Below are 16378 nucleotides of genomic sequence, written 5' to 3' on the forward strand. Positions count from 1 at the left end.
CCAGACTGGCAATCGTGGAAGGAAAAACTCCCTTTAACAGGAAGAGACTGAGCAGGACCATGCCAATATGGTCACATTGGATAAAGGAGGAGGAGAAGGAGAGACAGAGCAGAAGAAAAGGACAGAAAGGGGGGACGAACAGACAGATATATAACACATATAAATGCATTACTTATGGTAGGAACACAGAACCAAAATTTAGCTGGTCAGTGGTCTCTGTGAAGATATGAGGTCAGTGACGGAGGGGTGGATAGAGTGAGGGAGGGGTGGATGGAGGGAAGTAAGGATGGATGGAGTTGGGGGGTGCAAATCTGCACAAAAAAGGTGTTGATAACATCAAGCACTGACCTGGAAAATGAACATCTTCATCATCTTCAACTGCAGTAGGAGGCCCATCCACTATCCAGACACACAACCACACAAATAAGCACACACACACATGCACAGAGGGCTAAAGAGAGTTCAGCAGACAGTTTCTAACTGTCTGTTGAAATGGCATGTCAAAGCGCAGGCGTGTGCGTTTGTGTGTTTGTGTCTGTGTGTTGGGGGTTAGAGAGGAACAGTGTCATGTCTCCTGCTTCTCATCATGCTGTCATGGCCACCAGTCCAGCGCCTCTTCTGTCACATGCACTCTGCTCACACTCGTCCCAGACCTAACCATGTCAAAAACGATAAGCACATCTTATCTCATCACACAAACGCACGCGCGCGCACACACACACACACACACACACACACACACACACACACACACAGCAGGATTCAAGCAATCAGAATACCCACCACCTGCAACATTGAAATTATTGCAATTTTTTTGTAAAATCCAAATAAGTCTGGTAGCATTTCCACCAGATTCGGTGGCATGTGTGAAATGGTGCTGGGTTGAAACAGAATCTGACCACCAGTACCTGGAAATGAACCTTGAAATGCAGGGCTCTGTTCAGAAATGTGAATCTTCCTCTCACATGTCTTAGGTGTTGAGTTGTGAGGGCAGTCTGTAGTTTTATCTCTACCTGTGCACGTGCAGGATGGCGATTTGGCATCATTGCGCTGATCACCAATGGGTGTTTTTCAGGCCTGACGGGATTGGCACTGTCACCGTGGAAGAGAAGGAGCGTTTTGAGGAGATCAAAGAGAGGCTCCGGGTGCTCCTAGAGAACCAGATCACCCACTTCAGGTTGGAGCCTTCATGTAGAAATGACAGACAGCTGCTGAGCCAGTTGCCACAAAGTTTGTTTTCTTCTGACAGGTATTGTTTTCCCTTTGGACGGCCCGAAGGAGCTCTAAAAGCAACTCTGTCCTTGCTTGAAAGAGTAAGTCTGCGTTTTCTCATAGCATCTCGTCAGCTCTCCACCCTTCACCATTAACCTTCTCTTTGTTTTCAGGTCCTGATGAGAGATATTGTCACCCCAGTGCTGCAAGAGGAAGTCAAGACAGTGATTCGTAGATGTCTGGAGCAAGCAGCTCTGGTCAACTACCAACGGCTGTCAGAATACGCCAAAGTGGAAGGTACAGTCTCACTGCTTCCAGGATTCCCACATATCCCAGAACACACTGCAGAATGCTGTAGTACTGGCTTTTCTTTGCTGGCTCTGGTGGCTTCCGTTCAACTTTCCTGTTGAAAGCGGTGGTCATGTGACCTGTCAGCAGTGCGCCTGCCTCTTTTCAGATGCTGACCAATGATTGCATAGGTTGTCATCCTAAGACAAGGCTGTTGGAGGAGGATGTTTTCCGTAATAGACCTCTTTGTCACATAATTTTGTGGCAAATGTTCATTAAGTAAAAATGCATTCAGTTGTGGCTCCATGTTTCAGCCAAATCCTACCTCCTCTTTCCCTCCACTTCCTGGCTATCTTGCCCCGACTTTCAGCTTTCTCTGCCTCGCTCTTTGGTGGCTGCCATGCTCTCTCCTCTCTCTCCTTACTCCTCCACTTGTTCTGCTGAAAACAGCCAGTGAAGCAGACCTGAAGAGATGGCTCATCCTGGCCTAGCCCAGCCAAGTCCAGTGTGGACTCACTTTGTCCTTATTGCATGCTCGGTTGTCTTTAGGAGACAAGAGAAGCATGTAGCTGGTTTTTGATTCCACATGTGTAAATGTAAAGTTCTCCCGTCACGTGGACTTTTGGGAAATGTGGTGGTTCTAATGACCGATTTGAGGGAATTAAACCCTTCTCAGATGAATCCAATTTTTTTTCTGTTGGCATTTCAGCTTTCAAAGAGTCATTGATTATTGGTATCAGCTCAGCTCTGAATGTCTTTGGTTCCTGTTAACCGGCTGATGATCACATAAGTAACCAACTCACAGCAATTAGCAGTTCCTGAGTGGGACAAGCACATTTCCCATCATGGCCCTGTCCAGCCTGTGGTTCTGTAGATCTGAGATGATGTCTGTAAGGGAAACCTGGCGTCCCTGCATGGCAGAATCCACATCCTGGTCCTTCTGGAGCTGTGGGAAATAAAAGGATTCCTGTGCTCGGCAGAACGAATGGTTAATCCAAAGACAGGCGGGATTCCCTGGCTTCCCTGGAATGTTTATTCATTTGGAAAATATGTTCGTAACATGTAAATTTCTCTGCTTCCATTTGACAACATCACCTGTTTCAGTGCAACAGTCCCACTCTGTTGGACCTACTCGTTAGCAATAGGAGACTCTTCAGTCTATTTTCCAGAGGAGGGAGGAGTGTGTGTGTGTGTGAACATCGATGTTCTCCTCTCTGACCCTGGCCTCTCGCATGCATCGCTATCCCCCCTTTTTCTCTCTAGGGAAAAAGAGAGAGATGTATGAGCATCCTGTCTTCTGCTTGGCGTCTCAAGTGATGGATTTAACCATTCGTGAGTACCTGCCTCATTTCAAGCCACACCCCCAACCACACCTACAACTGGCGGTCTCTCGCTCTCTGTTGTCCTGTGTTTCTTGTTTTAGGCTGTAAACTGTTTTGTCTCATGGTGGGTAGTTTCTATGAGTTTCTATCTGTCTGTGACCTTGTCTCAGTCCTGCACATAAAACCTGTTCTTTTCTGTGACTTGAATGCATTTTTACTTTGCTTGTGTGTAATTCCTCTTTAATGGTGAAGAACACTATCCTGATCCATCCAGGCGGCCCACAAGCATGAAATTCATGCTCCTAAGTAAACCTGAAACATGGCAGCTGAGTTGACCAAGGGCGAGGACGGCCTAAAGTCCTGTCTTCAAATGGAACCGAGTGGTTCAAGTGGCAGAATTAGCATGCGGCGTTTTTAGGATTTAAAGGCTGTGTTTTTTTCTTTTTCTTTTGATGTGTTGTTAAATACAAAGACCCAATTTTCACGCCACACTCGTTCAATAACATTAATGCCTCAGAAATGCAGGACTTTTCTTTGAATCGAGACACTTTGCCAGCGTGTCTCAGAATGGATCTTCTGTCGTGCTTTATGCCAACATCTTCTCCCCAACCTGGAAATGTTCTTCTAAAGTCATTACCTGAGGGATCCAGGTAATGTACTCATCCTGGTAGCTCCTCCCATACCTGGACACCTAAGCCAGATGAAACACTGTGCTCACTTCCTTCCTGGTGCCCGGTCATGGCTCGTAAAAGCCTTGAAATTTGATGCTTCTGTATCTGCGTCAGACCTTTGCTGACCTGCTGACTGCACAGGAACTCTACTTGTCTATGCTGCTGGATGATACCACTGGATTTCTGGGTCTACATCACTTTTCTCATGTTACTTCGTCCTTCCTCAGGTTTTTGAAGACAGCTCAGGTTAAGTGAATATTACTCTGACTGACAACTGGAGCCTACCCCTGCAGGGGTCTTTTTTACCCCCCCCCCCCTTCCAGAGCCCACTGCTGCATCCTCTCACCAAAGACCTACAGATCTGCTGAGTTCAGCCAGTTTGTCACTGGGTTCAAAACCTGGTGATAATTGCTGTGGTATCAAAGTGCACCTTCGCAGAAGCTTGCATTTAAAATGACGTCATCTGAATCTTGCATGAGCTTGTTGGAAGACTGGATTTAGAATTTTTTATTAAATCTTTGTGATTTTTAACACCACGCGGACGAAGGACCAGCGGGACACCTGAACCAGCCCCTGCTTTTTTACATCGTTTGTGAGTTCTGCAATTGTTATCAAGTCTTCAGCATCATCAGGAGACAATAAAAGCAGCACATCACTGCATGATAAATGTTCGGTGTTCCCTCATTGTCTCCATCTTCTCTCTGGATGAGTGTCGTCACTCAGGGATTCCTCTCAAGTGTTTCCGCACTCTTGGGGAAGCCACTGACCCCTACAACAGTGGCGAGGGTGGTCCTTTAATGTAAGCACTTACTCAATGATGACACCAGCCCTAATCACAATCAGAACATTGTCATCTGGAGATTGTCCTGGTAATTTAGGCTCAATTTAGTCTTTTGATTCAACCGTTGTATCCAGACTTTGTGAGTGATCTGCTCTTTTAGCTCTTTAGGCAGGGCATGGAGCAGGAAGGGTGCTGATCTGACTCTGTGGCTGGACATGCTGACCTCTGACTTTTATTCTCTAGAGAACGTAGGACGGTTAGTCACCCCTGCTAAAAAACTTGAGGACACCATCCGTCTGGCCGAGCTGGTCATCGAGGTCCTGCAACAGAATGAGGAGCATCACGCAGAGGTGAGTGCACACATATGCACACCTGGATATCCATATTTCTTGGAAACAAATTTAGTTCCAGGTTCATCATTTCACAAAGCTCTGGGAGGGGTCACCACTCCAGGGCTTTAATGTCCTTTGATAAGTGGTGTATATGTAGGCTAGCTGGTCAGGTTGGGTTTGGGTAGACTCTAGTATTGCACTCCAAGACTCCCAAATTCAGTCCACACTGATCAAACAAGTCGCTGCAAAGCTAAGTGAAAAGTGGTGTTACAGAGAAGGTGTAGCCAATTTGTGTTTGACGGTTGAAAAATCAGAACTAGTCAGGTGTGTGGGTGCTGCCGTTCCTTCTGGACCTGAACACTGAACTAGAGTTCTTTAAGATTTAATGCTTTTGCCACATAATGAACCCCTAAAGTTGGCCCTGAGATGTCAATTCTCCATTTGGAGGAACATCCCTCTCATGCTAGCACAGGTTTCACAAACTGTGGGGTCTCCATGGAGACCACGCTCCATGATGGAGAATCCAGTGCTCTGATTAACAGTCATTTACATCAAAGTTGGTCTTTGTTTTTTGACTTCCTTCCTCTCTGCCTTTTATTTTATCCATTGATTGGGTTTGTGGGGGTGTTCAAACAGGGAAAGCAGGTATGTACATGTTCTCAATCCCTTGCTCCCAGTTTTCCATGTGGTCCCTTTTCCTCTCCTGAGTTTGCATGTGTGAGAATTTTGGCTGTTGATTCAAACGATCACCAACAGTGATCGGCAAACCCTGTGGCCATCGAGTGCTCGTTAGCCTCTAGGCTAGCCTCAGATGGAGACAAGCACTGTTTTTCCCCCATTGAGCTCATTATCCCGAAAACCAGGAGCAGAGTTGTGAACGTTCACAAATTTGCAACTTTAACCTCAAACAGCTTCATCTTTGCTCCCGGTTCTTCTGGAGGAGGATCCTGATCTTCCCTGACGATGTTTTCTGTGACCAGTCATGTCTCATAGAGTCTACCTAGCTTGAACAAAGGTGACCTGTCTTCCCTTGAAGAAACCCACCAGATCCTTCAGTACATTCTGTGGAAGAAATGCAAAGCATGTGTCCTGTCATTGTTGAAAACATCACTCCCTCACCTCTCAGCAGCTCAGACGCCACTGAGCAACCAGTCTAACCAGCATTAGATGCTTTCCAGTCATGTGTCCTCCCTGATGTGTTATGTGTGAAACTTCTGTGGCTCTGATGCTGGTTGAGCATCTTTTTCTAATTACCAACTCTCGTGTCCTCACCATTCAGCTTATAGAAATGAGTGTTTGTCTCTTCGGCCGGTAATATAAACCAGTGTTGCCAGTTGGGAACTGTTGGAGTGTCATACCATTGACCTAAAATGATGCTAAGGATAATTCCCCTTGCACCTATTCTGTGTTCTGACTTGTCTTAGGACCATCTGCTACAAATTACTTTACAAAAAACCTGCAAATGATGCACAAAAACCTCCCTTTTCCTTTAAATAGTCTTGCCAAACTGTTAAAGTCATCTTAGATTTGGTGTTTAAACAAGCTCTTGGTCACTTTGCTACCTGGCAACTTTGTCAGACTTACCATTGTTTCTGCTTGTTGGCTTTTTTGTTGCTTGTTTGAAGGGAGGTAAAAAGAGTTTTGTTGGGGCAAGAGGGAAGTAAAACAGCTCTTCTCTTCTGTGAGATGAAGCTGTAATTGTCAAAAACAGACACATGGCCTTTGCAGGTGGAATGGCCTCGCCAACAATCCCTCACCAACTCTGTGAGGCTCAGAGCTCCCCTGGCAAGTGCATGTCCCCATCACCCCCCACCCTAACAACCAGCTATCAGCACATTCACATTACAGCTTTGCTAGCTTGATGTGAATGAAGAAACACTGTGAATCCTCCAAGCTCTCCCTGAGGTGGAAGGAGGCGGGGGTGCATGGAGGGAGGCGAGTGTTTTCCATCTGCATGAGAGCAACCTGGGCCCCAGCAGTCAGCAGCAGTTTCAGTGAGTGTCCCTGTCGAGGACCTGCTGCCGTTTCCTCCGCAGGGACGACAGAAAAGCTTTAGGTTCCCGTGTCCAAGTGTTTGTTTGTCGTTGCTGCGGTTTGTGAAGGACCCCTCAGGCAACAGATAGTCGAGAGCCTTTGCAATAGTTTCATCACGTCTTCAGCCTTGATGGTAAATGGTCTGGTACCAGCAAATTAACCTCATGTTCAGTAGGGAAAAGAGTCTCTGTCTAATTTCTCTCCCATCTTTCCCTCTCAACCTCTCAATTCTTTATTTCTGGCATTCTGTCTCTTCTGTGCACCACCTGGAGGCCTTTGCGTGGTGGTCGGACCTGATGGTGGATCATGCCGAGACCTTCTTGTGTCTTTACTCAGCCGATATGGATGCAGCTCTGGAAGTGCAGCTGCCTGACAGCTGGGACAGCTTCCCGCTTTTTCAACTACTCAACGACTTCCTGAGAATGGACTGTGAGTCACTCCCACCAGTAACATCAGGTTCCTTAGCTCAGATCCACGTCCTGCTTGTAAACACACCACAGACTGTCCACATACTGTGGAACCCCTGGTGACCTCTGTACTAGTGGTACCAAAGTACCTTTAGGATAGCTGAGACATACAGCAAATGTGAGGAAACACTATCTGTCTTGGTTAGTGTTGGGCTTCCCCACTAACTGGTCCACTCATGCATCTCATTGGAATGTTTTTACTTTTTCTTTTCATTTTAATGTTTTCTAAACCCAGACCCAGAAGTAAGAAGATGTCCCCAAACATTGCTTACGCGGAACATTTCCTGATGGTTTCATACTGTTGAGCATCACAAGTTATCAATTCTTGCTTCATTAAGCTATTATCAATTTTTGCTTCATTAAGCTAAGAGGGAGAAACATTCTGACTTAAACTTCAGGGTTCTGAATCTTTCTGCTTTTCCAGACGAAAAAAGAAGTGATTCTGTTTCTAGTTAAGCTATGCGACAAAAGTGAAGTTTTATGTTGCAAAGCCAAGTAATGAACTCAAGTACTCAGCTATATGCTATCAGGCCTTCTCCGTAGCTGTGGCAACGCCCCAGGCACTCACTCAACACTAGCAGTGCTTCAGCAATACGTCTTTTCTATAGAAGGTCATTCTCTTCCTTGCCTCATGGCGCTACACTTATGTAGCAGTAAACAGCCTCAGCACCAGACAGGCGCCAAAGTCGAGCTGCCATTCGCCCATTTAATGAGGTCTAAAGCAGTGGCAAGCCCTCGCCAACACACTTCTGGACACAACACGTCCAAATGGACAGCAGCCGCTCAAGTGGCTAATTGGGAGAGCGTCGATCAGGGAAACACAACAAACATGGCACCTACTGCTCATCATCGACCTTGACTATAACACCAACACACAGCAACACACACGTGCTCAGAGGGAGAGAGAAAAACAAAGAGAGGGAGGAAAAGCAGACACGCTGCATGGAGCCGTGAGGCATCACATTAGCACACACTGGCCTCCATTTTATCTCCTGTGGTCCTTGTCAGTGTTGTCTTTTTACCAGTTGGGAGCCGAGGGGAGGACGGCGGGTTTGATTTAGAAACACCCTGAGAGCGCCGCCATCTTTATTTGGAAGGAAGATCACTGTGTCAAACCTGCTTGTCCCGAGTGTGGCATTAGCCGCGCTGTCGTTGTTCATTAGTGTATTGAGGACAGCAAGTGGGACAAATGAGATGACAGTGGTTTAAACAGGGGACACCTTGCTATAGAGAAGCATCTGACATGTGACTCCTCTCCTCCCTCAGACAACCTGTGCAATGGCAAGTTCCACAAGCACCTGCAGGACATGTACGCCCCCCTGGTGGTCAGGTACGTGGACCTGATGGAGTCCTCTATCGCCCAGTCCATCCACAGAGGCTTCGAGAGGGAATCGTGGGAACCCGTGAAGTAAGGCCTAACAGCTTTCTGGTCATTAAAACACCAAATCTAAGAGTTGCGAGTGTTAACTTGAACAGTTAGGCAGCTGGGTGGCAGCTAAGGCTGACCCAGAGCGACTCCAGTAGTGGTTTATTTCCCGATGAACGATGTAATAGATGCTGGATCGTCTTGCGGATGGAAATCCACCTCTGATAACCAATAGCTATGATGTTAATTGTCACTTTCTGGAGCTCTGATCGTATTCAGTTTGATTCACTTCAGGATCTATAAATATTCATGTGATCTCGTAAGCATCATCATTAAACCAACTCTGAATATGTTAACCAACACTTGACGCTGCCGTGTGCAGCACGTTGAAAACCTAAGCGAAACGTTGCCGGCGCCAACAACAGGGATCACAAGGTGTTACATTTTGGCTCCGTTGCTGCTACGTCCCGCAGAGAGCGACGTTGTTGAAATGCTACATCTGCATGGATCCGCTCTGCTGCAGTTTTAGTATGGCTGAACGCTTCATAAAATTCTTCCTCTTATAGTTCGGAACCAGGTCAGCACTCGGGTTTCATATGCACTCTCCCCAGCGAGCGGAGACAAAGTGGCTTTAAAAAGGACAAAACAAGGGGGTGGAGTCAACAGGACAGCATTCATGGTAACCAACTCCCACATCCATGTTTGTTAGGACAGCACACATCAGCCAGGACAGCTGGAGCAAAGCTCAGACCTTCACGCTGGCCATGTGACCTTTCAAGCTCCTGCAGCTGCTATGATGTTACATGGTCTATGTTGTATATAATGGCACACAGCAGCGGAAATCAGGATTTTTTCACTTCTCCAAGGTTGGCCACCAAAAAAAATGCCGAAGGAAGGTGATGGTCCGGTTGATGCTGGAGCGACAAGCAAACTGGGAGGAATGTCCCCACTGCAGCACCTGGGAGCGGACAGGGTCCGGGACAAACAAGCGATTTCTTGGGCAGGTTCCTGGATCTTGATGCTGCCGATGGGCTTCCTTCATTACCCTCTCCACCTGCAAGTTGAGCACCCCTACCACATGCTCCTCAGGCAAGATGGCAACTGAGGTTGATGGGCCGTGGTCCGACGAGGACTGGCGGGAGAGGGCATCAGGCTTGCGGTTCCTGGACTTGGGCCAGTAGGTGATGGTAAACTGGAATCGGATGACAAATGGTGCCCACCTGGCCTAATGGGAATTCAGCCTCTTCGCTGACTGGATGTAGGAAAGGTTTTTGTGATCGGTCCAGACTACAAAGGGTTGTTCGGCCCCTCCAGCAAGTGTCGCCACTCTTCTAATGCCAACTTGACCACCAGTAACTCACAGTTCCCTACGTCGTAGTTAGATCTAGCGGCAGTAAGTCTGCGGGAATAGAAGGTGCAGGGATGTAACCAATTGTCAGGGCTGGAGGACTGGGACAGCACGGCCCCAACCCCCATGAAGAAGAGCTCAAAGGCAGGGGGCATTTGTTCTTGATTGTGACGTCATTCAAGCCCGAGTTTGTCCATACCTGACTTCTGGCCTGCCAGTACCCCCACAGCTACTGACGGGCCCGCCCTTTTGTCGAACCGGACAACCTGAAATTAAGTGACCAGGTTGGCCGCAGTACAAGCACTCACCCGCTCCGATCCTGCGGTGGCGCTCCTCTGGTGTTAGCCTGGCACGTCCAAGCTGCATTGACTGCTCCGCAGCGATCGGCACGGTGTGGCCAACCTGAACCAGGCTGGAAGGCCCCAGGTGGGCGGGGGAAAGAATTGGGGCTGCAGATGAAGCGGCGGGATGACTTGGAACGCGAGTTGTAGCAGGAATTTGTCCTGCAGGCACTCGCTCAGCCCTTACAGGAACACTCCCCAAAGCGCTGACTCATTCCATCCTGAGTCCGCTGCCAAGGTTCAGAACTTCACTGAGAAATCCGCTACGGAGCGGTTTCCCTGGCAGAGGGATGGCATCCCCGGAAGTATTCTGGGTGGTTGAAGACTGCCTTCAGGCTCCCCTCCAACTCGGCATAGGACATGGCTTCCAGGCGGCTGTGGGAACTGACCGCCTCTGCCCACACCAGCGCCTTGCCTCGAAACAGGAGAAACTAAATAAGACACTTTTGCAAAATCATTAGTGAACAACTGTGCCTTCTGTTGAAACACTAACCGGCACAGGAGGAGAAATCCCCAACACTTGTCCAGGTCCCCCTGGAACAGTTCTGGGTCGCAGATGTGAGTGCTGGGGATCCGCGGGGATGTGCCGATGGCGCTGGCAGTGGGACCAGCAAGTTGCGGAGTGGGGCCCGCCAGGAGCGCGACCTGTTGCGTCAGATCAGCCACCTTGGCCACCTTGGTGCTGTTCTCAACCAGGGCTTGTAACAACTGTCCATGTTGTCCCAGTAAGGCTCCCTGGCAAGACACAGCACATTGTTTGTCTGCGATGTCCATTTGATGGCAAATTCATTTTGTTATGACTCTGCAGACACGAATATAGAACCCAAAAGCAGACACACACGACTGACTGGAGTTGAAGCAGTTGGGCTGGGAGACACAAACAGGTGTCCGAGATGGGTGATCTGCAGGAGAAACGAACGATCAGATTAGCGCAAGAAACAGGAATCATGAAACGAACTACAATTCAAACGTCTAGGAGCCAGGCTGTACCATGGGGGTTAACAACAAAGTGGCGAAGAATGAGACGTGGACCAGGCTTATAAAACGGATGACAGGTGTGGGTCATTGGCTGGAGATGGGTTCCGGATGTGCGTCGATCGCCCGACGGGGGAGAGTCTGGAAGCCACTCCGCCCAGCTTGGAAATAAACAGACAGGGGAAACACAGGCGAGACGCAGACGGGGAGGGGGAGAGGGAAAACACTCGGGAACTCCTAACACTGTGTCTGTCAGCTTTAGACATTTAATTTGACTTTTGCTTCTCAAACTGAAAATGTCTGAACCCACACACACACACTGTTAGAACTGACTGACAAAACAAAAGGCAGGACCCAAGAAGAGAGACAAGGAAGGCAGTTTCAGTGAACAACAGTTTATTTACAAAATATTTACAACAGTGAAGGAATGTGCACATGCTACTTGTGAAAACGACGGTGAACGAAGTGCCAAGAAAAGAGGTGCTCAGCGTGAGGTGCTCGACATGGCGGGACATGGTGACCACTGGTACCGATGAAATGATCTGACAAAGGACAGTTGGTGCTGGCTGCTTAAAAGGCCTGCTAATCAACTTGATCAGCTGCAGGTGTAGAGGTCACCTACGCCCCTAGTGGACAAACAGAGCACCACAGGCCAAACACACAGACCATACACACAATCATAACACACACACACACACCTTGAGTTAACACAAGTGGGAAAACTGCTTTGATGCTAAGTTGGACAACAGCCAGCTGCTCATTTCCTGAATGAACCCAGAGTCGCTTTTACCTTTTGTTTTTGCCATTTGTGCCATTGATGAGTTCCATTTGTAGGTTCAGAACCCCTCTGAGGAACAGCATCATTCCTGTGTTTACCTCTGCAGTACTGGCTCTGGCACATCGGAGGACCTCTTCTGGAAGCTGGACGCTCTTCAGACCTTCATCGGGGATCTCCACTGGCCCGAGGAGGAGTTCGGTAAACACCTGGAGACCCGGCTGAAGCTCATGTCCAGTGACATGATTGAGTCCTGCATCAAACGGTAACGCAGCTGTTGCCGGATGGTGTTGGACTTGCGCCCACGGTTAGATGTGATTGGGGTTAATGAGGTGAGGTGATGGCTGTGTCTGCTTGTCTAAAGGACCAGGACGGCATTCGAGGTCAAGCTTCAGAGGAGCAGTCGGGCCACGGACTTCCGCGTGCCGCAGTCCATTTGCACCATGTTCAACGTGATGGTGGATGCCAAAGTGCAGTCGGCCAAGCTGTGCGCCGTGGACCTGGGTCAGGAGGTACGGGACAGTAACCATGTCTCCAAAACCCAATTCACCGTCCTCGATTGCATCAGTCTCAGTTCAATTAGTCCACAATCGGAGGCCAGTAGAGCTTCAGCTTGTTTCTCTGTGAGCTTCTCACCTCTGTCTGCTTTTTTATCTTCGCTCTTGTGAAAGTTTGTTAGATGCTGGGTAAGTGTGGAGATGAATTCAATTGAAATGTCACCCTCTGATTCTCCGATGTATAATTAGTCCTCAGTTTTCACTCTCTGTCCTCCCCTCGCTTGACTTTGTTGATTTCATTAGCATATGTGTAGATGGTCTTGAATATACATGGGCTGGAAGTGAGAGATCTTGTATTTCACAGAATCTCAAGACTGATACCAATTACTGACGATGAATTAATTATTCCTCCAAGTCCCCTCACTCATCTGATGGTGCCGCGAGGCGCAACAAAAGGATCCCTTGCAGCACTATTGAGTTTCCATGGCAGCAGCCCTTCGGCGGGAAGAATCCACACACACAGCCTCAGTGGCTTCTTTTTCAATGCTGGATTATTTCATGAACTAATTGTCAGCGTGTGAGGCTGACCGGAGAACCTCCGGTCTGAGAAGTAAAGACAACCGGACAGGCTGTTGAAAAGGATTTGATATGAAATGTTTTTGGGGACATAAAAGAGTCCCTTAAACCTGAAGGGTGAAAAGTGCATGTGCTGCATATCCACTTAGATTTATCCACTTAATATACATTGTATATTTAACATTTTCTTAAGATTAAATTAAAATGAAGTTGAATATTAAATCCTGTGAAAAGGGACAGTCCAGACAAATGTCTTGTTTTTTGGCAGCAACACCAGCAGCGATGGTTGGGGGGGTTGTCTGTTGCTTTGTCATTCATCCTTTGTCCTTGTCCTTTTTCTTACCTGCTTGTCCCCTGTCCCCCTGCCCCGTGCTGCCTTCATTAACCTTCCCCCTACTGTGTTGTCTGAGTGTCACCTGTGTTCTGAGTTTGGGGACTGTTGCTGTTTTGACTCAGCTGTAATGTGTACGTAATGTTATGTGCTGCACTTTAAGTTGCTGTGCTTTGTTTCCCCGTAGAGGCAGTACCATTCCCAAATCGACAATCTCATCGAGGAGATGGTGAAGGAGATGATAACTCTTCTGGTGGCCAAGGTACAGAAGGTTGAATTTCCAGGATGTGATGGTTTTATCACCCCTGGCCCCAGAATGCTTAACCTTTGACCTGACACAGTTTGTGTTGCTGCTTGGATGTAACATCTGGGTGTGGAGTGATGTGGAGCCACAGAAATACTAATAAATGAAGTTGCCTTGGTAACATTGGTAATAAGGACACATCCAGGGGCTTTGGGACAACCTTTATCACGCTGTAGCTTAATGAGCATCTTTCTCAAGGATGAACATTTGGTCAACGTTCCTGCAAATGTTCTTCCACAAATGTAGTCTAGTGTTTGTATCTGTGGACCTACTGGATGGACATGTCCAACTGGTCCAGAGAGAGCAAATAAACCAAGAGGAACCAGGAATTAAACTACCTGTTAAACCAGGAATTAACAGGTAGTGAATGAGCACATGTACGGTGAGGAGGTCTGCCCAGGTATCCCCCCACTCTGGACGACTGGCCAGAAGAAGAAACAGTTGACAAAAGATTTATGATCATTAATGAATGTGCAGCCTTTAACGGAGTCACAAAGGTTCACATCTGTTTTGGTTTCACCTGTAACACTTTAATTTAACACCAACCCTTCGGTAGACTTTGATAGTCAAAATCACGTGATCAACAGTAAAGTCTCAAATTGTGATGTGTGAAGGAAGATGTAGCGCTGCAACATAATAACATTTTAGCAAAGCTTTTAACATCCTAATAACTTTGTTTTTTTTTTACAATTATATGTAAAAGTGAGACAGCTGAGTAGATCAGCTTCCTCCCAGCAGCAGATATCAGCCAGCTGCAGCTCTGGAGGCTAAAATCACAACCAGGCTCCTCAGAGCTCCTTGGATGGTTCACAGCTTTGTTGCATTTTAACTTTGTTCTGCTCCTCTTGTCTTCTAGTTTGTTGTCATCTTAGAAAGCGTGTTAGCCAAACTCTCCAGGTATGACGAAGGGACTCTCTTCTCCTCTTTCCTGTCTTTCACAGTGAGTAGCAAATGTGCTTCTCTTCAGTTCTAAACTGCTTGCTGGGAGCGAGGCTCTTTGTTTCTGCTGCCCAACCCTCTTTCCTGTTGTCTGCAGGTGAAAGCTGCCTCCAAGTATGTGGATGTGCCTGTAAGTGACATCCTGTTTCTAGCAAAACTTTTTGGAATAGATTTGCAGTTATGCAGATGATCGACAGCTGACCTGTACTAAACAGGACGTCTCTGTCCTAAAGGAAGGAAGTGAGACAGTTTGCCGAATGAAAACCTCAGCTTATCTTCACATGTGTGGTGGCCCCTGCTCCGCTCAAAAGCACTCTGTACCGCAAGCATCAACAACCATGTCGCTCTCCTCCTCCTTCTCCTCCTCCACCCACTCCACTGGCCCTCTAGAGGGGGGTTAAAGGGGGGCCACGTTCAGCATTGCTATGACACTGTTGGGCTAATTAAATGGAACTCAACAATAAAAATGATTACAGTCTGGTTAAGATGAGGACAACAGAAGACAAATTGATTAACATAGCGTCTTGCTTCTCGTGACCTGACTGTGTGAGTCTGTTTGTGTTCCTTCTCCACATACAAATATTTGAGCCTCTCTTCACAGACGGCTTTAGTTGTCATCTTCCCACATCCAACCCTCTCATCCTTCCTCCTCCAAATGTCCATTCATATGCGTGTGACCAGGCAGCCATGCCTTGCGCCTCACGCCTCGTTCCCTCCGTGTTGCACAACATGCCCATTTTGCTGTCAGAATGGCGGCGGCGGAGGTGCTGGTGGTGTACGCGTGTATTCACATCAAAGCTTTATTAGCTGCCAACACTTTGGCCATAGCAACATGCCAACTTTCAAATTAATGACTTGTCAGAGAATGTGATGAAGCACTGTGCACACTGGCAGGGGTCGCAGTTTCCATCCCAACATGCTAATTGTGTCCTTAATGTACAAATTTAGAGTTATAAAAAGACTAATTTACACGTTGTTACTGTCGTTGCAGATGTGCAAACTAAGGTTAACAGCAGATAATTAAATATTTGGAGCATTGAAGAGGCCGTATTGGACAGTTGGCGTTGAACGGCGTTGCATCCTAAAAGAGACGCAAACGGCAAACGCTGCGTCTGCAGTCAGTGATGCCACTGCTGCGCCCTCACCCCGATAGAGCATGACAGGACACGATTGTCCTTTATGGGCCCTGTAATGGCGCAACAAAACCCACAAAGAAGGCGGTGCAAAAAAGATGGTGAATGTGCAAATACTGCTGGATACAAATACAAATAAATTAGTGTAGCATAGCCCAGTGAGACCCCAACATTTGAAAAGTGGCACTGCTGTCATGACCGGTGTGTGTTTTATCTGTGTGTGTTTTACCTTTGTATGGTTTACCTGCATGTGTCTTACAGGTGTGTTTTACGTGTGTGTTTTACCTTTGAATGTTTTACATGTGTATTTTATGTGTGGGTTTTTTATGTGTGTGATTTACCTGTGTGTTTTATGTGTGTGTGTTTTACCTGTGTGTGTTTTTCATGTATGTTTTACCTTTGTGTGTTTTCCTGTGTGTTTTATATGTAGGTGTTTTACGTTTGTGTTTTACATGTGCGTGATTTAACTGTGTATTTTACATAAGCGTGTTTTACATGTGTTCCACATGTGTGGTTTACCGTTGTGTGTTTTCCTCTGTGTGTTTTAAATAGGTGGCTTACCTGTATGTTTTATCTTTGTGTGTTTACATGTGTTTTAAATGTGAGTGTTTTACATGTCTGTGGTTTACTTGTGTGTGATTTACCTTTGTGCGTTTTCCATGTGTGTGTGTTACGTGTGCATGTTT

At 47.2% G+C, this 16378-nt stretch overlaps 1 protein-coding gene across 4 annotated transcripts in view; it reads left to right on the forward strand.

Moving 5' to 3' along the window:
* The window catches only part of cadpsa (Ca2+-dependent activator protein for secretion a), a 70002-nt gene that overhangs the window by 32349 nt on the left and 21275 nt on the right, over positions 1 to 16378 (forward strand). For 2 of the 4 annotated variants that reach the window (XM_057030371.1, XM_057030370.1), the window contains 12 exons: positions 1076 to 1177; positions 1250 to 1313; positions 1386 to 1509; positions 2764 to 2832; positions 4518 to 4624; positions 6913 to 7069; positions 8374 to 8515; positions 12022 to 12177; positions 12277 to 12424; positions 13504 to 13578; positions 14477 to 14560; positions 14657 to 14689. In XM_057030371.1, the coding sequence (XP_056886351.1) occupies positions 1076 to 1177; positions 1250 to 1313; positions 1386 to 1509; positions 2764 to 2832; positions 4518 to 4624; positions 6913 to 7069; positions 8374 to 8515; positions 12022 to 12177; positions 12277 to 12424; positions 13504 to 13578; positions 14477 to 14560; positions 14657 to 14689 (1261 nt within the window). The remainder of the gene's footprint in view (positions 1 to 1075; positions 1178 to 1249; positions 1314 to 1385; positions 1510 to 2763; positions 2833 to 4517; positions 4625 to 6912; positions 7070 to 8373; positions 8516 to 12021; positions 12178 to 12276; positions 12425 to 13503; positions 13579 to 14476; positions 14561 to 14656; positions 14690 to 16378) is intronic. The other 2 variants (XM_057030373.1, XM_057030374.1) reach the window with 2 other exon arrangements.

This window comes from Takifugu flavidus, chromosome 4 (assembly GCF_003711565.1).
Source record: "Takifugu flavidus isolate HTHZ2018 chromosome 4, ASM371156v2, whole genome shotgun sequence".
Classification (NCBI taxonomy): domain Eukaryota; kingdom Metazoa; phylum Chordata; class Actinopteri; order Tetraodontiformes; family Tetraodontidae; genus Takifugu; species Takifugu flavidus.